This window comes from Euprymna scolopes, chromosome 33 (assembly GCF_053919585.1).
Source record: "Euprymna scolopes isolate OS-2025 chromosome 33, ASM5391958v1, whole genome shotgun sequence".
NCBI lineage: Eukaryota > Metazoa > Mollusca > Cephalopoda > Sepiida > Sepiolidae > Euprymna > Euprymna scolopes.
The window spans coordinates 60365427-60393386 of NC_136514.1; the positions used below are offsets into that span (position 1 = coordinate 60365427).

The 27960-nt window shown below is 29.2% G+C and overlaps 1 protein-coding gene across 2 annotated transcripts in view; it reads left to right on the forward strand.

Moving 5' to 3' along the window:
* The window catches only part of LOC145258252 (U24-ctenitoxin-Pn1a-like), a 551994-nt gene that overhangs the window by 455351 nt on the left and 68683 nt on the right, over nucleotides 1–27960 (forward strand). For both annotated transcript variants that reach the window (XM_080116228.1, XM_080116229.1), the window contains exon 5: nucleotides 3421–3626. In XM_080116228.1, the coding sequence (XP_079972354.1) occupies nucleotides 3421–3626 (206 nt within the window). The remainder of the gene's footprint in view (nucleotides 1–3420; nucleotides 3627–27960) is intronic.

Here is a 27960-nt window from a genome sequence, read left to right on the forward strand (position 1 = left end):
TTAATATCCAAAAACCTGTATTTTTTTTCAAGTTCCATCCAAAGTTTTAATACGATAATAATAAATAAAACAAAATCCACACCTGCTGCTTGCTTTCTTGTTCCCAAAGGTAAACACACATTGATGAACAAAGTAATACACACACAAATATACGTATATATATGCATATATATATACATATATATATATATATACATTTATTTATGTACATATATATGCGTATATATAGGCATATATTCACATATATATATGTATCTATTCATTTATGTATGTGTATATTTATATATACATGTATATGCATATATTTATATATATGCACAGTTATATATATACATTTATTTATACATATATATGCATATAGATAATCATATATACATATATATACACATAAATATACACACATATATAGATGCATACATATGCATTTATTTAAGTATATATTTATATATACATGTATATGCATATATTAATATATGCATATTATATATATGTGTATATATTTATATATACATATATAGGCAAATAGATAATCATATACATACATATATATGAATGTAGATAATCATATATATACACATATATACACATATATATACACACATATATAGATGCATATATACACATATATATAAATAAATATACATATATATAGTTATGTAGATATATATTTGCATATACATATATATATAAATATATATATATATAAGTGTGCACGTATATACATATATATATATACACCTGTATATCTATATATATATATTTATATCTGTATATATATATATACACACACATACACACACACACACACACACATATATATATATATATATATATATATATGTGTGTGTGTGTTTACGAAGCTCCAACCCTATCCCATCGTCACACTGTTTGTCAATGTACTTGGTTTACACGAACTTGCTGCACTCAATGTAAATACCTCCGATCAACCCGATAATCTCACCCCTATCACTGTAAAAGTACCCAGATGTCAGAAAGCATTCTACTTTAATAATTTTTTTCCTAGAACTACAGGTGGAACGATCTAAACGTCGCCCTAAAGAAAACAAAATTACAATTTTTATTTAAAAAAATCAACTCAAGTAATTTGATTATGTAGTAGAGCTGACGTTTATTCAATACAGCAGCTTTCAGCCTCAATCACCGCCTCGATACGGGCTCGGAACTGGGAGCATTCCTTATCTACAAGCGCCGGCGGAGGCTCGGCGAATGCTCGGTAGATGGCGGCGATCAGGCTGACTTTGGTGGTTGTGGAATGTGACGTTCTCGATGTATTAACTAAACGAAGTACTCCGGCGGATTCAGATCGGGGAGGAGGGGGTCTAATGAGAGAAGGGTACAAAGTTGTAGCACCCCTGAAGCCAAGCCTGGGTCTCTTTAGACCGGTGCCAAGTCTTGCTGTTACAGGTTTTGCCAACGACCACCTAATTGCATCAGGGGAGATAACACATCCAGTTATATTTTGCTGTTGACTTTCAAGCCTACTTCGAAGATGCGTGATGGCATGATGTGGTCCTCACTTGAAACCACACCAAAGACTATAAACATTGCCAAAAACTTCGTTGAGCTGTGCCCTCAAGTGTTGAATCGTCTGGATTTGTATTGTAAGAGTTCTGGCAATGTTCCTCTTGTCATAAATTGGATCGGTAGAGAACATAACGGTGCATCTCTGATCTCGCTTGTTAAACATTTTGTAATTTTCAGACATGACAGAAGACTCCCATCGGTCTTGGAATTTGTACACAACTGGCCAACTAGTAGATGGTCTTAAACAAAAAAAGCAAACGAAAATGGAATGTCATCTTTTCTATGCCACAATTTTATCATCCTACCTTGTATTTGTCTTTAGAATTTCCTCTCTGTTTCTCGTTGTCCTGAATGGACCAACATACAGAAATGTAATGAAACAGAAATCCCGCTGAGCAACTCACTTCTTAGCATGCCTCTAAATACATGGTCTATAACTCACGGTAGCTCCTTACATCCAAGGGACAGTGTGCTTTAGGGCGTATATATATATATATATATATATATATATATATATATATATATATATATATATATATATATATATATATATATATATATAAGAAATATTATCAACTACATTTATACCTAGTTTTTCATACTTACACAATCATCAGTCTAGGAAATGATAATTAATGCTGTCCGGGAAATTCTATGCCAGTCACAAAACCACTCCTGACTTTGTAAGCTAGCGTGTTTCCTCCAGACCACCAGAAATTAACACACGCATCCAAGGGAATTAAGTATCTATAAATATCATATCAATGTTCACAGTAAACAGTCAGAGTATTAAACGACCGAAAGTTGGAATGTCGCATTCGCGCTAAAGTAGAATGAGTTTTTCCTAGAGAAAGCTCAACTTTAATTTCTTCAAAGAGTTTTATAACTATAATATTTTCAAATAAATATAAAAATTATTTTGTACCTACAGATGCTAATGTTTCATGCCTACGAAATCATCAGTGGAAGTGATAATTATTTTTTTTCGGAAGATTCGAATCCAATCACAAAAAAAAAAATATTAGACTTAGTAGGTTACAATCTTCCATGAATATATATATATATATATATATATATATATATATATATATATATATATATATATATGATTAGTTTTTTTTGGAAAAAGAATTCCAGCAGAGTGCTCAATTAAAAGGAAAATCCAAATTTTAAGAGCGTACTTATATTTTGTGTACAGAAAGTTGTTAGTTGAGACAGATCATTGGTACCGTCGGTTTCAAGCCCGATAATAAGGCCCGTTTAAGGTATCAACTAACAACTTTCTGTACACAATATATATATATATATATATATATATATATATATATATATATATATATATATATATTAAAGCAAAACTGTTAATACGTGTATGAGAGGACTACAGTTAAACTTTGGATCTATGAGCCAAACTAACCGCAAATTAGAAAACAACCTATCAGTATCAATGTAAAATTTACAATTCAAAATTAAAAGTACGCAAGAATAACAAGAAAATAAATTCCGACATTTTTTAGATTTCCTTTTCCAAATGACCAGACAACATTTTCTATTAAGTCATTTATCCGCTTGGACATTTTACTAACAAAACGAAGTATTCATTACATTATAGAATTAGTTCACCTTTTTTGGAAAAATATAAAATTTACAATAATAATAATAATAATAATAATAATAATAATAATAATAATAATAATAATAAATAAATAAATAAATAAATGACTAAATAAATAAAGAATCACTACCATGATTCTCCATTAGGAGAAAAAAAAATTGAAAAAAAATACTACTGGGCAACGCCGGGTAGGAAAAACAAGTATCAAATAAAAAAGATGTCCTGTTTATTCTTATTTATTTTTATTTTTTTTTTTTCAGAATGTGCCAGAGACAAAACGGAACACAAAGAGGGATTCCATGAGCGAATGGATTTAAAAGATGAAAGGATATTTCTTTGTGAATCAAATGGAAACTATGCAAAAGTACAGTGTATTGGCTCAACGTGTTTTTGTGTTGATATAAACGGAAAACAGATAGGAAATCATATTGTACACATTTCAAAGACCGGATCAATAAAATGCTAGGTAAGTGTTGTTTGACTCTTTCGCCTAGTTTCAACAGCTGAAATATCTGTCTGTATTAAAGAGAAGGTAGAACTCCTCTTTACTTTTTATCATCTAGTCCTTTCTCTTTTTAAAACACCTCATCTCAGTTAAAAAAACATTACACAAAACACCATTATTATTAAATAGTTTATGCCAGATAAGGGTCGCACTATCGTAGAAAATGTATGGCCGATTTACGGAAAGCGTTGGATATGCCGGATAAAAGTTTATTTTTTTTCAAACGCTATTTTTTTTTGGCTCGAACGCTAACAATTTTTTTTAGTGAAAAATGTATTATTTCTGTGCATACACCGATAATACAAATAAAAAATGATTAAAAATGGTAACACTATTCTTGAATAACTATTGAACAGATTTCCTGAAACATTTAGAAAATTAGAATTAAAATCAGGAAAAAACAATCATTGTAAGGAAATTTTCATGAAAAAAACTGTTCTTGAATAACAAGGAATTGATAGTAAACAAAATATATTTTGATTTGTGTTTACAAGATATGTTTCTTTTTATCTTTTGTTTTTCTGGTTTCCGTTTGTTAAAAGCATGATAAGTAGATTCCTTTCTATAATAAACTTTTCTGATATTATTATAATTTCTATAATAAACCAATAATTGCAAAAACATATTCTCTGATATTATTATAATTTCTATAATAAACCAATAATTGCAAAAACATATTCTCTGATATTATTATGATTTCTATAATAAACTTTTCTGATATTATTATAATTTATATAATAAACCAATGATAGCAAACAGATATTTTCTGATATTATTATAATTTCTATAATAAACCAATAATTGCAAAAAAATATTCTCTGATATTATGATTTCTATAATAAACTTTTCTGATATTATTATAATTTCTATAATAAACCAATGATTGCAAACACACATTTTCTGATATTATTATAATTTCTATAATAAACCAATGATAGCAAATACATATTTTCTGATATTATTATAATTTCTATAATAAATCAATAATTGCAAAAACATATTCTCTGATATTATTATGATTTCTATAATAAACTTTTCTGATATTATTATAGTTTCTATAATAAACCAATGATAGCAAACACATATTTTCTGATATTATTATAATTTCTATAATAAACCAATGATAGCAAACACGCATGTTCTGATATTATTATACTTTCTATAATAAACCAATGATAGCAAAAACACATTTTCTGAAATTATTTTAATTTCTATAATAAACCAATGATAGCAAACACACATTTTCTGAAATTATTTTAATTTCTATAATAAACCAATGATAGCAAACACGCATGTTCTGATATTATTATACTTTCTATAATAAACCAATGATAGCAAACACACATTTTCTGAAATTATTTTAATTTCTATAAGAAACCAATGATAGCAAACACGCATGTTCTGATATTATTATAATTTCTATAATAAACTAACGATAGCAAACACATATTATCTGATATTATTATACTTTCTATAATAAACCAATGATAGCAAACACATATTTTCTGATATTATTATAATTTCTATAATAAACCAATGATAGCAAACACGCATGTTCTGATATTATTATACTTTCTATAATAAACCAATGATAGCGAACACACATTTTCTGAAATTATTATAATTTCTATTATAAACCAATGATAGCAAACACGCATGTTCTGATATTATTATAATTTCTATAATAAACTAATGATAGCAAACATATATTATCTGATATTATTATACTTTCTATAATAAACTAATGATAGCAAACACATATTTTCTGATATTATTATATTTGGTATAATAAACCAATGATAGCAAACACATATTTTCTGATATTATTATAATTGGTATAACAAACCAATGATAGCAAACACATATTTACTGATATTATTATAATTTCTATAATAAACCAATGATAGCAAACACATATTTTCTGATATTATTATACTTTCTATAATAAACTAATAATTGCAAACACATATTTTCTGAAATTATTATAATTTCTATAATAAACCAATGATAGCAAACACGCATGTTCTGATATTATTATAATTTCTATAATAAACTAATGATAGCAAACATATATTATCTGATATTATTATACTTTCTATAATAAACTAATGATAGCAAACACATATTTTCTGATATTATTATATTTGGTATAATAAACCAATGATAGCAAACACATATTTTCTGATATTATTATAATTGGTATAATAAACCAATGATAGCAAACACATATTTACTGATATTATTATAATATCTATAATAAACCAATGATAGCAAACACATATGTTCTGATATTATTATACTTTCTATAATAAACTAATAATTGCAAACACATATTTTCTGAAATTATTATAATTTCTATAATAAACCAATGATAGCAAACACATATGTTCTGATATTATTATACTTTCTATAATAAACTAATAATTGCAAACACATATTTTCTGAAATTATTATAATTTCTATAATAAACCAATGATAGCAAACACGCATGTTCTGATATTATTATAATTTCTATAATAAACCAATGATAGCAAACATATATTATCTGATATTATTATAATTTCTATAATAAACTAATGATAGCAAACACATATTTTCTGATATTATTATATTTGGTATAATAAACCAATGATAGCAAACACATATTTTCTGATATTATTATAATTGGTATAATAAACCAATGATAGCAAACACATATTTACTGATATTATTATAATTTCTATAATAAACTAATGATAGCAAACACACATTTTCTGATATTATTAAAATTTCTATAATAAACCAATGATAGCAAACACACATTTTCTGATATTATTAAAATTTCTATAATAAACCAATGATAGCAAACACACATTTTCTGATTTTATTATAATTTCTATAATAAACTAATAATTGCAAACGCATATTTTCTGATATTATTATACTTTCTATAATAAACCAATGATAGCAAACACGCATGTTCTGATATTATTATACTTTCTATAATAAACCAATGATAGCAAATACATATTTTCTGATATTATTACAATTTCTATAATAAACCAATGAGTGCAAACACGTATTTTCTGATTTTATTATAATTTCTATAATAAACTAATAATTGCAAACGGATATTTTCTGATATTATTATACTTTCTATAATAAACCAATGATAGCAAATACATATTTTCTGATATTATTATAATTTCTATAATAAACCGATGATAGCAAATACATATGTTCTGATATTATTATAATTTCAATAATAAACCAACGATGGCAAATAAATATTTGTTGATGTTTTTATAATTTCTATAATAAACTAATGATAGAAAATACATATTTTCTGATATTATTTTAATTTCTATAATAAACCAATGATAGCAAATACATATTTTTTATATTATTATAATTTCTATAATAAACCAATGATAGCAAATACATATTTTCTAATATTATTATAATTTCTATAATAAACCATTGATAGAAAATACATATTTTCTGATATTATTATAATTTCTATAATAAACCAATGATAGAAAATACATATTTTTTGATATTATAATAATTTCTATAATAAACCAATGATAGCAAATACATATTTTCTGATATTATTATTATAATTTCTATAATAAACATATGATAGCAAATACACATGTTCTGATATTATTATAATTTCTATAATAAACTAATGATAGCAAACACATATTTTCTGATATTATTATAATTTCTATAATAAACCAATGATTGCAAATACACATATTCTGATATTATTATAATTTTCATAATAAACCAATGATAGCAAATACATATTTTCTAATATTATTATAATTTCTATAATAAACCAATGATAGCAAATACATATTTTCTAATATTATTACAATTTCTTTAATAAACCAATGATAGCAAATACATATTTTCTGATATCATTATAATTTTCATAATAAACCAATGATAGCAAAGAGATATTTTCTAATATTATAATTTCTATAATAAACCAATGATAGCAAATCCGCATGTTTTGATATTATTATACTTTCTATAATAAACCAATGATAGCAAACACACATTTTCTGAAATTATTATAATTTCTATAATAAACCAATGATAGCAAACACACATTTTCTGAAATTATTATAATTTCTATAATAAACCAATGATAGCAAACACGCATGTTCTGATATTATTATACTTTCTATAATAAACCAATGATAGCAAAGACACATTTTCTGAAATTATTATAATTTCTATAATAAACCAATGATAGCAAACACATATTTTCTGATATTATTATAATTTCTATAATAAACCAATGATAGCAAACACATATTTTCTGATATTATTATACTTTCTATAATAAACCAATGATAGCAAACACGCATGTTCTGATATTATTATACTTTCTATAATAAACCAATGATAGCAAACACACATTTTCTGAAATTATTATAATTTCTATAATAAACCAATGATCGCAAACACGCATGTTCTGATATTATTATAATTTCTATAACAAACTAATGATAGCAAACACATATTATCTGATATTATTATACTTTCTATAGTAAACCAATGATAGCAAACACATATTTTCTGATATTATTATAATTTCTATAATAAACTAATGATAGCAAACACGCATGTTCTGATATTATTATAATTGGTATAATAAACCAATGATAGCAAACACACATTTTCTGATATTATTAAAATTTCTATAATAAACCAATGATAGCAAACACGTATTTTCTGATTTTATTATAATTTCTATAATAAACTAATAATTGCAAACGCATATTTTCTGATATTATTATAATTTCTATAATAAACCAATGATAGCAAATACATATTTTCTGATATTATTATAATTTCTATAATAAACCGATGATAGCAAATACATATGTTCTGATATTATCATAATTTCAATAATAAACCAACGATGGCAAATAAATATTTGTTGATGTTTTTATAATTTCTATAATAAACTAATGATAGCAAATACATATTTTCTGATATTATTTTAATTTCTATAATAAACCAATGATAGCAAATACATATTTTTTATATTATTATAATTTCTATAATAAACCAATGATAGCAAATACATATTTTCTAATATTATTATAATTTCTATAATAAACCATTGATAGAAAATACATATTTTCTGATATTATTATAATTTCTATAATAAACCAATGATAGCAAATACATATTTTTTGATATTATTATACTTTCTATAATAAACCAATGATAGCAAATACATATTTTCTGATATTATAATAATTTCTATAATAAACCAATGATAGCAAATACATATTTTCTGATATTATTATAATTTCTATAATAAACATATGATAGCAAATACACATGTTCTGATATTATTATAATTACTATAATAAACGAATGATAGCAAACACATATTTTCTGATATTATTATAATTTATATAATAAACCAATGATGGCAAAAACACATATTCTGATATTATTATAATTTTCATAATAAACCAATGATAGCAAATACATATTTTCTAATATTATTACAATTTCTTTAATAAACCAATGATAGCAAATACATATTTTCTGATATCATTATAATTTTCATAATAAACCAATGATAGCAAAGAGATATTTTCTAATATTATAATTTCTATAATAAACCAATGATAGCAAATCCGCATGTTCTGATATTATTATACTTTCTGTAATAAACCAATGATAGCAAACACACATTTTCTGAAATTATTATAATTTCTATAATAAACCAATGATAGCAAACACACATTTTCTGAAATTATTATAATTTCTATAATAAACCAATGATAGCAAACACGCATGTTCTGATATTATTATAATTTCTATAATAAACCAATGATAGCAAACACACATTTTCTGATATTATTATAATTTCTATAATAAACCAATGATAGCAAACACATATTTTCTGATATTATTATAATTTATATAATAAACCAATGATTGCAAAAACACATATTCTGATATTATTATAATTTTCATAATAAACCAATGATAGAAAAGAGATATTTTCTAATATTATAATTTCTATAATAAACCAATGATAGCAAATCCGCATGTTCTGATATTATTATACTTTCTATAATAAACCAATGATAGCAAACACACATTTTCTGAAATTATTATAATTTCTATAATAAACCAATGATAGCAAACACACATTTTCTGAAATTATTATAATTTCTATAATAAACCAATGATAGCAAACACGCATGTTCTGATATTATTATAATTTCTATAATAAACCAATGATAGCAAACACGCATGTTCTGATATTATTATAATTTCTATAATAAACCAATGATAGCAAACACATATTTTCTGATATTATTATAATTTCTATAATAAACCAATGATAGCAAACACGCATGTTCTGATATTATTATACTTTCTACAATAAACCAATGATAGCAAACACACATTTTCTGAAATTATTATAATTTCTATAATAAACCAATGATAGCAAACACACATTTTCTGAAATTATTATACTTTCTATAATAAACCAATGATAGCAAACACGCATGTTCTGATATTATTATAATTTCTATAATAAACTAATGATAGCAAACACATATTTTCTGAAATTATTATACTTTCTATAATAAACCAATGATAGCAAACACGCATGTTCTGATATTATTATACTTTCTACAATAAACCAATGATAGCAAACACACATTTTCTGAAATTATTATAATTTCTATAATAAACCAATGATAGCAAACACACATTTTCTGAAATTATTATAATTTCTATAATAAACCAATGATAGCAAACACACATTTTCTGATATTATTATAATTTCTATAATAAACCAATGATAGCAAACACATATTTTCTGATATTATTATACTTTCTATAATAAACCAATGATAGCAAACACGCATGTTCTGATATTATTATACTTTCTATAATAAACCAATGATAGCAAACACGCATTTTCTGAAATTATTATAATTTCTATAATAAACCAATGATCGCAAACACGCATGTTCTGATATTATTATAATTTCTATAATAAACTAATGATAGCAAACACATATTATCTGATATTATTATACTTTCTATAGTAAACCAATGATAGCAAACACATATTTTCTGATATTATTATAATTTCTATAATAAACTAATGATAGCAAACACGCATGTTCTGATATTATTATAATTGGTATAATAAACCAATGATAGCAAACACACATTTTCTGATATTATTAAAATTTCTATAATAAACCAATGATAGCAAACACGTATTTTCTGATTTTATTATAATTTCTATAATAAACTAATAATTGCAAACGCATATTTTCTGATATTATTATAATTTCTATAATAAACCAATGATAGCAAATACATATTTTCTGATATTATTATAATTTCTATAATAAACCAATGATAGCAAACACGTATTTTCTTATTTTATTATAATTTCTATAATAAACCAATGATAGCAAACACATATTTTCTGATATTATTATAATTTCTATAATAAACCAATGATAGCAAATACATATTTTCTGATATTATTATAATTACTATAATAAACCAATGATAGCAAATACATATGTTCTGATATTATTATAATTTCAATAATAAGCCAACGATAGCAAATAAATATTTGTTGTTATAACTTCACATTTGTATACTACGTGTGAAGTTAAACAGTTCCCCCCTCATTGGACATTCATTAGGGTCCCGGCAGTTACATCCTTTTACATTGATGGATTCATTTTCTGTCCTATTTCTGTTTTTCAAAAATTTGTGTAATTTTGTGTTATTTGAGCCAATTATCGTATTTGTTAAGTTAGCAGACGTTGAGAAGGATAGCTTAACAGTGTTTTTATTAATTATCTTAGTTTACTATCTTGCGGGAAACTTTTTTCTATAATTTGGTAAAATTCCCTTGGGATGTTATTTTTTTATATGGTGGCTGAACGGTGGATTGAAGGTTATAAAAAAGAAAACGTGAGTCTGAATTTTAAACAAAACTTTGCACTATATATGCTCTGTCCCTATTAAATAGACACATTAAGCTTAATTCAAAATTAACGGTGAATGGTTTTAAAATAACAATCTAGACCCGTTAAATGAAAACGGTATACATTGAAAGTAACGATATTTCAAAAACAAACTTAAAAAAATTTTTTTTACTGCTCCTCGAATTGAGCTGATTCATTATACCGTCTATGATGTTGACTAATGAGGAAATAACTTTCAGTCCCAAAAACATATTCCCAGACACAAAACGTACATGATGGACATGGTACAAGCCGTGAATTCCTTTCTTAAATAATAATAATGTAATAATAAAAAAAAAATTCGATGGAGGATCTTCCACCACAAAAGTACAGAAGAAAAAAACACAGATGCACACAAACTAACCCGAATTACATAACCACAACTGTAAATGAAAACACAGAAATCCCTTATGATAGAAAATATGAAATTAAATCCAGAAAATTCCCACCAGTAATTTCTGCCTTAGAAGAGTTTGAATTAGACATGTTAAAATGGATTAAAAAAAACTAAAAATCAAGGAGAAACAAAAGTACACGAACCCAACAATGGAAAAAATCAATAATACCTTAAAAAATATTAAAGGCAATCAGAACTTGATGATTCTAGCAGACAAAACCATGAATATATACAGCATGGATTTTAAAACCTACAACAACCTAATTATGAAAGAACTCAATAAAAACTATAGAGTAGCAAGCAATGAAGAACTGAATAGTATAAACTCCGAAACCTTAAAAATAAATGAAAAATGAACATACAGGATAAGATAGAGGGATATACACCACTGTGCCCACACTTTACCCTAAAAGACTATACACCAGAATTCAACAATAATCCTAGCATTAGACTGATTTCTCCATGTATTTCAGATTTGGGAAACATTGGCAAAAAAATACTAGACGAAATCCTACCTAAATTAAAAAACAAAATTTACCATAAACTGTGGAAATCATCGGAAGAGGTAATTGAATGGTTCGGCACACTATCCCAAGGCAAAAATAGAAAATTCCTTATGTTTGATATAGATTCATATTACACCTCTTTTTCACCAAATCTCTTCGAACAAGCACTAGAACTAGTTAGAAAACTAACAATGATAACAAATTTAGAATTGAACATTATAAGACTAGCAAGAAGAACTCTAATAAAATATGATAACAAACTATGGACCAAAAAGAACAGAAACCTCAACTTTGACGTCACAATGGGGACCCAGATAATGCACAAGTAATAGACCTTGTAGGTCTTTATATACTAAATGAACGACATTTCAAAAACAAACTTTTAAAAAAACTATATATATATATATATATATATATATAGTAATTTATAAAATATATATGGCGATTAAGCTACACTGAATATTCTGCGTTTCATCCACTATAAGATTCGTCAGGCTTATGCGCGAATTCTGTAGGAAGGGGCGCGGTGGAGACTAGAAAGCTGATTGGCTAACTAGAAATCCTCAACATATATAAAAACAAGAAGCAACCACAGAATTCGCGCATAAGCCTGACGAATCCTATAGTGGATGAAACGCAGAATATTCAGTGTAGCTTAATCGCCATATATATTTTATAAATTACTAACTAGCTCTACCTACGTATTGAGCACTTTTGAAGTAAATACTTAAAGTTTACGCATAAATCTATACTTTCGTATATTAAATTTATGTGAGTAAATGAAGTAGTTATATATATATATATATATATATATATATATATATATATATATATATATATATATATATATATATATATATATCAGAAGAAACATACGCTTTTGTTCGATTCTGAAAACCGTAACAGTTAAGAATAAGAAAAAACATAAACGGCATTATTGATCAATAGCTCATATTCTCTGTTGCCTTATTACTAGGGCTATGACAACAGCATATTCTCATCATTGTTTTGACTCTCGAGTACATATCTGACACTGTTACACACAGTTAATCAACCGAGAACCATATCACTCTATATAAAAGCATATAAGATATCAACGGATACACACTCGAGAGTCAAAACAATGGAAAGAATATGCTGTTGTCCTTCACCCTACTTATTACGTACACCATAACACATTAGATAATCTTTCTAACTTACTTTCTCAGTGGAAAGGCCGAAAAGGGAGAAAGCATCTAAAAAGACGACCGCATCCATTTCACGGACCAATAAAATACTTTTTATATCTGGACTTCCTGTCCGTGATATCATATCCTAACACGTAAAAATGGGCAAAGCTCAGTTAAGTAATATTGTAGAAGAATGAAAAGATGTGTAGATTTTAAAGATGTCGCATTGTTACCAGACTGTATTCCACACGTTATTCTTCGAAGCCCATATTATGTGAAAACTACTTGATAAAGTGCGAGAAAGTCAATACATAATTATTTTTAATCTTATTTTCTATGCAGCTAAACTTTTAAAACAATATGAATTATAATGGTTATCAGGGTGTTTAATTTTACTTAAATTTACATCTAATATATATTACGGAAATTAGAATACGGGCAACGTCGGCTAGCCTTACTAGGAATAAATAATATCTTCACAATTTTTTTCTGATAATAAAAATAAGTTGTGTTTTTGTTTTATTATTATCTATTATATTTTTACGTCTCAAGTGACTTTTAAAGTTATGCAACTGATTTGTCAATTCCATTGCAGACCAATCAATTAATTACTGTCATATTCATTATCCAATGATTGCAATCAAACTGTAACTGACGAAGGTGACTATAAATCAGAAACTTTTAATGACTATAGCAGACGTCTGAATGATTGACTTATTTATTAATAAAAGAGTGTGGGATTAACATCTCTCATAGTTTAAATGAATACAAAAAGAACATATCCATATATGTGAACTCTTGTGACGGATCCTTTGATTATTAATCGGATGTAGTCATCAATTTTACTGGCTAGTCATACAATGCGTATTATTCCACCACATATTGCGTTTTTAGATCACGGAAGACAGCGAGTTCTTGAAGAATGTTGCGCTCCAGAATGAAATTTTCTACATAGTTACCACCATTCTCAATACACTTATGCCAGTAATTCAATGGTGTATCTCTGATTCTGACGCACGTACATGGCAGTCACTGCTTTCTCAGAGTCTCACACCGGCAATATCTGCAATAGAGCGTAAGCTTTCAGGTCATGCATGCATAAGTTCAGTCATCATAACAATGCAATTTGCAACCGTCTCCGATCAATTCGCGCGGAAATAAAAAAAATAGGAGATATTACTTTAGGGATTTCCTTCGTATATTAATGAAAATAAAAAGAATTCAAATAGTAGATATTTAATTTCAAACAGGTGACATAATTCGATTTTACAATTAATTTGAAAATGTGTAAAGTAAGAACTTTTATTTTACCAACGCTTGCACACGTTCACTTACTATTATTTTTGTTTTTTAAATTTCATATTTGACAATCTCCGCTGTTACCTAAACTGCCTGGACGCCCTTATTTTCTATTAGAAAATGTTTAAATTATTAATTTTATTAAAAAAAATATCAATTTTTATGCAAGTGGTATAACGAGTAAAACTTTGGTAAAATTTAGTTCTAAGTTACACACTTTTGGAGCTTGAAGATTCAATCTTTAGTGTAGGCGATGGTGTAAATACAACTACGAATTACTTAGGATTCTTATCCGGCCATGGTCAGTAGAACAAGAGCATGCTATACTCTTGGATTAAATAATAGGTTTCGTTTAAAATTCCGTGCATATACTTCGACAGAAAGATTCCCAGTTCGACAAGATACACCCGAAGAAGGTCGGAGATTATAATAAACCGAAACTTTGTAAAAATAACACTGAAGATTAGAATAAGCAGTCCAAAGAATCGAAATAATACGAAACAATGTCTACTTTCAGTGTTTTAAAGTTTTTACATCGGCACTGACTGGACGCATTTTTTACGTCACGCGATCTCCTTAATTGAATAAAAGTCTATTTAGTGTGACAGATTGCTGAAACAATCTTTCACTTGGTGATACAGGCACCAAAATTATCAGGTTTGCTTCTGTTGCCATCTTGAAAACTTGCAGCCATCTTGAATTTTCTGATTGCTAACGTTCTTTTCTTAAAATGTATGCTCTAAACGTCCTTTTTGCCAATTTTTGTGCTTATATCACTAAACGAAAGATTCTTATGGAATATTGAGGTAACCTGCCCTTCTAATTCAGTGTCATATCACTTAAAGAATCATGAATACTGTTCTCTAGATATGACAAAGTTCTCAAGTTTTGTTCAATATGTCATACGCAATGTATTATGTATTGGGAAATGAAAGTAACTAAAAAGGGTTGATAGGCCATTAGACTGATAAATAAAAAACGAACTTCAAAAATCATCTTTAGTGTTTATCAACATTTTGCAGATTTTCCTTTTATTTCCAAGCCCTTTATGAAAATACCGACTACCGTTATGTCCCCAAATCTCCGGAAACATCTCCAGTCATTAGTCGAGCTCCCAATATCTATTGACATTTTTTCCATTATTTTATTATCCTCTGGAAAAGCCATGTTCTCAATTGTGGCAACATCTTTTCTTATTCATAATTGCAGGATTTTTTATCATCTCATTTCCTTCTTCGTGTAGTCAATATTTACCGTTTTCGTCTCTTTTCGTTTATTTTTTCCTTCTATTATTATCCTCGCACGATGGAGTCGCAGGTGGTTTTGTTCATTCCTCTCTTTTAATCTCCATAAATGGAAGCCGTACTCACTCTGATCACCTGTGATAGATTCTATTAAATTATTATTCATAGATTTTTTTTTATGTGCATGGGGTAGCTTTTCTTCGTTGTCCCAACGGCAATTAATAAAATTGCTTTGCCATTCGAAAGATTCTAAGAATCTTTCCTTTCTGTGTTATTTGTACTTAATAAAAACCTAGCATTGACATCAATGAACCAAATCGCATTCTCAATTTTCAAAGAGAAACTTTTATTGTTATTTCTGTGCTGGAATAGCATTTGTGAAGAGTCATGCACGTACTTGAATAAATGCTGCTGATGAAATAGTGTTTTTTATGTTTCCCTATTATATACTCTAATGAGATAAAATTACGTCCATTAATTTACTATAGTACTTCTATTACTAATGGAGAGTTCAGTGTTTGCCTGTCTATCTATAGTCGACACTATACTATTATAGTGTAACCACGATATAAGAGAGAGAGAGAGAGAGAGAGAGAGAGAGAGAGAGAGAGAGAGAGACACACACACACACACACACACATATATATATATATATATATATATATATATAAAAGAAACCCTAATATAAGAGAGATTTTCTCTGGTCCCAAATTAGAGCCTGTATTAAGGTACAGTGTAACCCTGAGATAAGTGTAACCCGGATATAAGAGAGCCGTGGGAACCTAAGAAAACGTCTCTTATATCCGGGTTATACTGTATTTCTTTTAAAGAACTAGTGTACTTCTATTATTAATGGGAAGTTTATATCTGCCTGTCTGAAGTCGAAACTATACTAATACTTCTATTACCAACGGAGATTTTGACATCTGCCTGTCTGAAAACGAAATGTAACTGTCTTTTAACGCTTAATTATAGGTGGGTAGTGTGGTATGATTTCGGTTGTTAGGATACCATATTCCCAGTCATTACCTTCATCTGAGGAGTAGCATAGTATGGGTTTTGTTGTCATGAGACCATCTTCCAAATAGGACATTGTATGACAGAGCGCGGATGCGCGTATGGCAGCAGTATGCAAATGACCGAGCCGTGTGCGAGGTGACCTTACGACAATGAAAAAAAAAGGATTATAAAAAGAAGAACGTGTGCGCAGACTAATGATCACGTTAGAGAAAGAACAGAGATAAACGCGTTACATACACGAGCAAAAACGATAGGTTTGAAGAATAGACGAGGTTCAATTTAGTACCTGAAAATGTCTGTTGTTTCAACGGAAAAAGTGAGTCGAGTTATTCCTTGTCTTATTTCCTTGCGAGTGTTTTCATATAAAGTTACAATTAAATGTCCATTAGTAATAGAATATATACGGCACAATCACATTGACACACCGGTTCTCGCCAGATCACCGAAGTTAAGCAACGTTGAGCCTGGCCAGTACTATATGAGTGACCATTTGGGAAGGCGAGGCGCTATATGTACTGCGAGGTAAAATATCAGGTTGAGAAACTGGCGCGGTCTATCCTTTTCTCGAGGGTAGATGGGACTTTCTTAAGCCGTGGTAGGCACCCCGTCTAGTGATTGCGTCACGATAAAAAAAATACCCTTGATAGCCCTGGCGAAGCATGAAGTATTCAGCTACCGACAAGATTTGAATTACACTACAAAACGCGTGTAATGAGTTCAATCTCGGCTACGGCTGCGCTGAATGGATGGAGTGATATAAGTAAAATAATACATTCAAAGAAGTGATAGTATAGTTTCGTCTTCAGAGAAACACAAACTAAATCTTTATTGGTAATAAATTTACAATAGTGTATTGATAGATGTAATAGTAGTCTCAACTTCAAACAAAGAAATACGAAAATATCCATCAGTAATAGTATAGTTTCGGCACCAGACAATCAAATACCAAATCTCCATTAGTACTCATATACGCTGAATTATGTATTGAAACTTTTTGGTTGGCTAACTACCGGAAAGCGTATTGCTTTCCGGTACTTAACTAACCAAAAAGTGTTGACATACCGTAAAACAATCAAATAAAACGAAAAAGTAAAGCTTCATCACAATCTTTATCAACTGTTTTTATATATTCCTTTAAATCTCGAAGATATTTTGGTAACCATGACAATTGAGACAGTAGGAAACTTTCTCCCTAAAGCTTCAACAGCATCATCGATCCTTAGATGAGAACCCACTACTCATGTATTGATTTATTTTTCGTTTTCTTATCTTATGGAAACGCCATGTTCTCAATTTTGAGATTATTTTTGTTTTGTGGGTTTCAATTTGGCGGCTTTTTATCTCCGTGTTCCTTTCTCTGCTCAGGAAGTATTTGTTGTTGGTTGTGTTTGATTTTTTTGTGTGTACGTTTTCAATGTTTTATGTTTTGTATTTGTCGCGTTGGCACCATTTTTATTCCTTTTCTATTTTTTAATGCCTTCTATAGAATCCTTTCTCACTCTTCTCATCTGGGAGACACTCTATTAAATTATTATTCATAGAGTTTTCTTTGTTATTCTTCTTTATCTGTCGCCTTTCTTTGTTGTTCCTCGATCCTTTATTAATTTCTTTTCTGTTTGAAAATTTCCCATAATTCCTTTCATTGTTGTGTTCCATGTATTTCATAAATTTCCGATCGGAGCAAACTAAATGCATCCATTGACATCAATGAACCGAATTCATGTTTTCCATTTATGTAAAAAGAATTATTCTTCGAAAAGTTATTCCTGCCTTTGAATATAAACGACGCTAAATCTAACTTATAAGGTCTAAATTGAAAGAGTTTTAAATTGAAGAGTTTTTATTGTTATTATATGTATAGACTAGCTGACTTAACATCCCATGTTTTCGGGATGTTAACATAGTGTGCATACACTGTACACACCTACGCACACAGATATGTAATGTAGGTTATAATGAGTTTTACATGGATTTGACTTGCCGTACTTCTTATCTTTCTTAATCAGCTTTGTTTCTTTTATTTTGTTTTGAAATACTGTGCCAGCTTTTACAGATGTTTTATTGTCCCTGTCGATCAGACGAATAGACTTAACACAAACCTTTTCGTTATGAGTTACGAAGAAACACACGTAAGATGGTAAACAATGAAATACAGGCATTCGTGGAAATAAAAAGGAAATAAAAAAATGTTAATTTTTTCATTTGTTTTTGGAATGCAACCACACACACACACACACACACACACACACACACACACACACACACACACACACACACACACACACAGGGGGATGCAAAAGTAGGTATACAGTGGTCAAAAAATAAAAAACGTATGAAGTTTATTATACAGACAAACAAATGTTGCATAAACAAGTAATAATTAGCACGTATAATAAGAAACCCTATAATAGGAAGCCCTATTTCCGCAGGTATTCAAATTGCTTACCGTCAGCGTTAACACATTTCTCTAATCGAGAACGAACACTCAGGCACACACTAGAACAAAGACCTTTATCAGCATCAATTTCCTGACAAGCTTCCAAAATGAACTGAATCATGTTTTCGACAGTGCGAGGCTTGTGTGCAAAAACCTTATCTTTTACTGTGCTCCCAAAAAAAGAAATCCATAGGAGTTAAATCTGGCGAGCGTGGTGGCCAGTCGATGGCGCCACGGCGTTCAATCCATCTGTTGGGAAATTTTAAGTCAAGTAGTGCTCGCACAGTGAGTGCAAAATGAGGTGGGGCCCCGTCTTGTTGAAAATAAAAGTCATCATTTTGGTATTGTTCACGTACTTGGGGTATTATTGTATCCTGCAACATGTTTAAGTACACAGTTTGATCAATGCTTGTGTGAAGAATAATGGGGCCAACAACACCTTTGCAAGAATGCCCGGCCCATACTGTTACCTCGGGTTGATTGAGTTGTTTTTCAATAGTGATGCAAGGGTTTTCGGTTGCATAATAAACGCAATTGTGTCGATTAACGACACCTGATAATTTAAAGTTCGCTTCGTCAGACCATAAAATTTTATTTAGAATACCGTTACCTTCAAGTTCCTCACTCAGGATGTTTTCAGAAAATTGTAAACGACGATCCGAGTCATCTTCCAATAAACCATGTATCAATCGAGGCGTGTACATCTTTAGACCGGCACGATTGGCCTCAATGATCTACGCTCAATACCAAGTTCAGATGAGGCTCTGTATTTCGATTTCTGTGGGCTCTGAGTGAATGCCTGAGCAACTTTGAATTCATTTTCTTGTGTGGTCACAGTAATTGGTCGACCACTTCTTGGTGCATTGTGGATACTCCCTGTCTGTTCAAATTTGTCACGCAGTCGATAAACCGTGAGCCTTGTTGGGAGAGGTGTTGCAAAGGTTTTGACCCACTGTTCTCTTACGCGTTCACTATTTTCTGTCTTCCAGTATTGTTTTAATATCCATTTTCGCTGTTCGTCAGTCAAATTACCGGCCATGGTTAAATTGCCAATTTAACTGAAAAAATAAAAATAAATGATTCAAAGTACATGCACTTTAATCGAAAGGAAATTTAATTAATAAAAACAAAAGACTAAAAGTATATGCATTTTAACTTTAAGGTATGTAGCTTTCAGTTCAATAAAATGTCAATAATTTCAATACTGTATACCTACTTTTGCACCCTGTATAGTTATATATATATATATATATATATATATATATATATATATATATATATATATATATATACATATATATATATATATAATGCAACCAACCAATGCATATATATATATATATATGTATATATATATATATAGTGATAAAACTGGTAATAAATAAAAACCTGAAGAGAGTGCTCAATACTATTGCAGAGCAAATATGCGTTTTATTTTATATATATATATATATATATATATACATATATATATATACATATATATATATATGCATATATATACCTATATAGGTTTTGGGTATGTATATACATATATATATATATATATATATATATATATATATATACATATATAACTACTTAATTTACTCACATAAAATTAATATACGAAAGTATAGATTTATGCGTAAACTTTAAGTATTTACTTCAAAAGTGCTCAATACGTAGGTAGAGCTAGTTAGTAATTTATAAAATATATATGGCGATTAAGCTACACTGAATATTCGGCGTTTCATCCACTCTTGGACTTTCAGGCTTATGCGCGAATTCTGTGGTTGTTTATCGTTTTTATATGCTCCTCTTCTATTGAGATTTTAGTTAGCCAACCAGCTTTCTAGTATCCACCGCGCTCTTCCTATCAGCCAATGGGCATGCATTTATCGGACAAAGGATCTGTTTTAAAACTAGGTTAATGTTTTTTTTATTGTTAGCTTATATATAAATATATATATGTGTACATACAGATATGCACATATATATATACATATATATATACATACATATATGGGTTATCGTTTATGTATATTCATTTATTTGTTTATTTATTTTTTTATTTTCTATTGTTTTTGTTAGTTTTAAAACTATTTTGTATCGCTATTCTAGAGTAAATTTTATCTTGTGAACACAGTTATTTGCTATTTCTCTTCCACAGTTTAATAGATGTTGGGAGTGTTTAAGTACAGGATAGCAAATTTTTCATGAAGCCATAATCTACATGGGTCGTCTAGGTCCCTACACGTGGTAGCTTGTCTTATTATTTTCCAATCGACTACCGGCGAATATCCGCTTTCTTTGAGTTCCCAATATTTATTCGCTAATGTTGTTTTTATACGGTGTTTTTTATTGTTGAATGTACTTTTGTGGTCATAGTATCGGGGTTTGAAATCTAAGGAAGTCATGCCTACGTAATATTTCTTGTTATTCGGGGTTTCTTTCGCAAATATTGTTGCCTGATAAACTACGCTTTTGGTTATACATTTATTTTGAACTGGGCAAAGTGTGCGGTGTCTAAAGTTGCATTTATCTTGTTCGTTATTAGTATTTTTATTTATAGTATGGTTGTTCTTGTCCGAGGTTGGTTTATTATTATTACTATTATTATTATTATTATTATTATTATTATTATTATTATTATTATTATTATTATTATTATTATTATTATTTCTGCTAGTGTTAGTTTTATTTTTGTCATGGTGTCTACTTTTTTATTGTTTGTTTTGTTGTTGTTTACATTGTCTTTATTTAGTATTTTGTTATTATGTACTTTAATTATCATCTCTAAATTTTAGCAACAACTGTAGGATAACTTTAAGGTATTTTTATTGAAGATTTTGTGTAAGGGGTTGGTTGCGGAAAAGTGTTTTTCAATAAGATCTAGAAATTTCTTGCCAAGTGTTGTTTTTAACATTTGATTGTATGGTGCCGTATACCAAATTATAGTTCTTTTTCTTCTATTTTTAATTTTATTATAGTTATTGGTGTTTTGTTGTTTATATTTGATATCGATATTTTTTTATCCACTATTTTTTCGGGCTGTTTCGTAGATATTGGTTGACCTGTTAAATACATTTTCATCATTTGAGTTATTACTGAGTCTACTTACGATCGAGTTAGGAATGTGTTTTATAATTGATGGTGGGTGATTGGACTTAGGGTTTACGTATAATGGAGTTGCGTTATCTTTTATATATATGTGTTTTTATCTAAGTTTAACGTGACGCCCAGGAAGTTTGTTATTTTTATGTTAGCTGATACGTCTGGTTTTAGGCCTAATTTTTTCATTTCCTTGTGTATGATTTGTTTAAAGTTATCTCCCTTGACTTTGTTGGAGTTTTTTTATTATAGCAAGTCCGTCATCTCTATATAGGCCGATATCCGTAGTATCAAATATGCTTGTGAGGGTATATAGAATGAATAATCCCACAAGATCTGATGCCTCTGCAGGATCCCTGGCACTCATCGCCAAATCAAACGAATTTTTCATTTTAGTTTTTATCCATTGGTTATTGTTATTTATTCGAACTGATTTTCTACATTTTTTAATGATGTTGATTTTTTTCCGAGGATATATCAGTGTATGCCTCGGCAAATTCTAGGGCAATGTTAAAAAGTTCTTCGGATATCGAAGGATAAAAGTCTATGATGTCAAACTGTATAAACGGACATTTATCTTTGTTTTCTATATTTTTAAACCAGGTTATTGCTTCGGTAGTATTTGCCCACTGGTTTAATTCTAGGTCTTGTTTGATTTGTTTGTTTACTCTAGAAAGTATTGTTTTGCTAATTCTACCTATTTCTGGTTTAGTTGAGTTTATCAGGCGGGTGCTGGGATTATTATTAAAGTCCCATTTGTGGTCTTTAAGCAGAATGTATGCCTCTCTAGGTTTCAATTTGCCAACTTTATCGCTAATTTTTAATTTATCGCTAATTTGTTTACTTTCAGTATTTATTATATCTATGTAGTCGCATTCGTTTGTGTCTACTTTTTTGTAGTTTTTTATAATGTTTTCTGTGATTAGTTTGTTATATTATTGCTTATCTATTTTATAAAAGTTTCTAGTTTTATCTGCTTTTACAAAGATTTTATTAGAGTTGTTTATGTTTCTAACGATTTTGTGTAGTTTCCGTTGGAAATTGTTTGGTTGATTGTGGAATTCTAAGTTTTTGATTACGTTTAAAAGGTAATTTTCAAAGTTTATCAAAAGGTCTACTGTTTTCGCATTTTTAAGGGGTTTAAAACCATAGGATTCTTTTTTGTTTACGTTATCATTTTTAAGGAAGAAATTTGCTCGCCATCGCATTCGGCGTATTAGTTCATCTGTTTTTTTGGATTAATTTAATAATATAACTATGCTTGCTAGGTGTGGAGATGTTTTTTCTAGCAATGTTTCGAAAGAACTCTTTCCATATCTATTTTTAATGCGGTGAAATAAATTCTTTTGAGAGTGCTCGACTGTTTCAGGACCTAAGTATAACTACTTAATTTACTCACATAAAATTAATATACGAAAGTATTTACTTCAAAAGTGCTCAATACGTCGGTAGAACTAGTTAATATATATATATATATATATATATATATATATATATATATATATACATATATATATATATTAGCAAAAGTACCAGTCGTGTTGGCTGGGTTCAAAAACAGCCTACAGAAAATGGACTCTGATTTATGAAAGTATGATAGCTAATGAAAACGAAGGGTTGTAAAGAGATAGCTTCGAATTTGGGGGTATCAAAACCGAAGAAAAATATGATGAAAGTAAAAATAAAATAGATAAACCCCATAATTTATTATACCATACCTGTTCACCCTGAAATACTTATCACAATATTCTGTGGATCTATATTAAAAAACCTTCTTAAAATTTTTGACATATTTCCATTGTATGGCGGCCAGGTGCGAACGAACACCCCATAATTTTATTATACCGTATTTCTTCAAACTGAAACATAATTATCAAAGTATACTAACGCAGATAGATATGAAAAGTCCTTATTAAAGTTTGTGCCTATTTCCATTCTATGGAGGCCAGGCGCGAACGCAGCCCCACAATTTTATTATACCATCCCTACTTAAGTTAAAACATACTTATCAAAGTATTCTTATGTACATCTATGTCAAAAACACTTGTAAACGTTTTTTTTAAATGTTTAAATTTTTTATTTCTCTACTTTGTGGACCAGGCGCGTACACTGACCCCACAATTTTAATGAATTATCATTCTGCCAGATCAAACATACCCATTCCTGTGTCTCGATACATCTTCTATGTGATCAGTTTTCTATAATAGTCAATCATATAGGAGCCTATTCGTGATCAGACACATACAAAGACGTCCAGCTTCATATTATAGATATATGTTTCCTGAAAACCTCTGGTCTTGATCAAGAGTTGACTAAAACTTGCTGTTATTAAAATAATAGCAAAGAGAGACTTGACTCCAAATATTTTCAAATCTCCCCTGTTCTGGAAATAAGGTATGATTATGAATATCTCCAGTATTAAATAATCCTTATACACTGTAAAATTTACTTTATGAAAATCAAAGAGGGGTGATATAACATATGAGAAATATTTGATATCAAGTCTTCCCTTGCTGTTATTTCAGATCATTTGAAGTCATAGCAGCAAGTTTTAGTCCCCCCCTCCATCAGGGTTTTGGAGAAATAGCAAGTATTTTGTAATTCATATGCAAAACTAGACAAACAAATAACTATGATTAAAATATTTAATGGCTGTAAAAAAAAGAACCAAAAATAGGCTCTGGATGATAGTGCGACTTCCAGGGCAAATGTCACATTACCACTATACAATTCAATTCATTACCTTTCCAACGAACTCTCATTCGTTCAATTCTGATAAATAGTCTCTGTTATTTGTAACTTATAAAATTGCCTAAAAAGGTGATATATATATATATATATATATATATATATATATATATATATATATATATATATATATACAGGCGGAAAAAAGAAAGTCCGCTAAATTTAATATAACTGTGTAAACAAACTATACCTCATTTGATTCGCCTTTTATTCTTCTATAATTTTACCTGTTCATATTTGTCTTTTAGTTTAAATATCCTAGTGTTCACGTCAATTTTAAAAAATAACTTCAAATTGGGGAGGCAAAAAGAAAGTCCGCACAATGGAACATTGTTATTTAAATGTAACTTTAGAAAATTAATGCAACACAAATACAACAGGAACACAATGAACTCGTTAATATTTAGTAGCATAGCCCTTCTGCAATTTGACAGCCTGCAATTTTTTTGGAATTCCTTGAATTAGACTGCAGCGATACTCCGGGGAAGGGGCATCCCACTTTTCTTTAATTTTTGTCAAAAGTTCTTCCAAATTTGGTATTTTATCATTGCGTAACCGTTGCTTGATGTAATGTCATACGTTTTCGATAGGATTTAGGTTTGAAGATTGTGCAGGCCAGTCTAAACACGGAATATCATACTCTTCCAGGAACCTCTAGACATTGCCAGCTGTGTGAATGGGAGCATTATCCTGTATGAAGATAGGATTATCATCCAAATTCCGACCAAACTAGGGTAGAAAATGCTCACTCAACATATTAATGTACTTAGTCGCATTAATTCGACCTTGCAAGCGAACTATAGGCCCTGGACCATTGGTACTAATAATTCCCCACACCAAAACTGAACCTCCACCACCTTGCAGCGTTGAAACTTAGCACTGAGGATTAAATTCTTCGTCTATCCTCCGACGGACGTACTGCCTTCCATCACTGCCTAGCCTATTGAACTTGTTTTCGTCGCAAAAAAAGCACTTTTGACCAATATGAACAGTCATGATCTTCATTGCATCTGACGAAGTCTAGCCGGCGCTTTCTGTTCTTTACAGAAATCATTGGCTAGCGTCTTGCAACATATCCTCGAAAATTAAATTCCTTTAATCTGTTGTTTACAGTAGAAAGAGAGCACTTTTTAACAAGATTGCACTGTTGTTGGATTTGGGGAGCCATTTCAAATCTGTTTTTTAGGCTGTGGATCTTGGTAGCATTGTCTTTCCTGCTAGAAGTAACTCTAGTTCCACCAGATTTAGGGGCATCACAAACACTGCTGGTGCTTTTGCGCAGTCTTGCGTACCGTTTTCTCATCACATTTCAATCTGCGGCCGATTTCTCGATTGGATAAACCAGAAAGGTGGAGATTAATGAGCTCCTTACGATCATTCTTTCACGACTATCTTTCAAAGCATATCTGAGTGGGTCAACCATTCGACGTTGTAAACATTGAAGTCTCCACATACGTGAATGTTAGCTGAAGGATAAGCAGATAGGACTTGGTCAATTTTCTCAGATATGCTTTGAAAGATAGTCGTGGAATATGAATTCAATGTTACGTTCTATAACCTGGAACAACAACGATTACGATTAGAGATGCTTTGTTGCCTGCTGGTTGATATTTTAAACTGATTTAGGGGCGATAATTTAAGCTGGTTTTAAGCGAATTTGTTGCTGCGGACTTTCTTTTTCCCTCCTCAATTTGAAGTTATTTTTTTACATTGACGTGAACACTAGAATATTTTAATTAAAAGTCAAATATGAACAGATAAAATTATAGAGGAATAAAAGGCGAATCAAATGAAGTGTTTTAAAAGTGAATATTGAAATACTCATATCTTTGGTTTTATCAGACGAAACTACAGGCTTTTTGAAGATTATAATACTATTTTATGGTTAAAATTTTATGACAATATTGGTAAAAAAGAATCTATATTTTCAAACCAGTAAATTATGTCCAATTTTGCATCCATTTGTATGAATAGGCAAGCCAGCTTTAGTTTTGCTGCTTTGGAATGAATTTTGCTTAGGGTTTTATTGCTTGGTTGTCTCCCCCGTGATCTTGCCAGGCCACTAATATATATGATTTTAAGAAGTACAGAATTTAACTACTGCACATGAGGGAAAATTTATTATTTTTATTCATGATAAAAATTTAAAAAAATATCATCGACTAATTTCGCTTAACGAGAGCTTTATCATATGATGTTTTTAAAAAAGGGCGAAGAAAAAGACAACGAACTATTTATATTAAAAATAACGACCGCATTATGGGAAATATATCTTAGTAACTAATTACATCTAATCCTAATAGACACTGTCTCGTAAATAATCATGATTTCCAAGTGATATAGTGAGTGAGC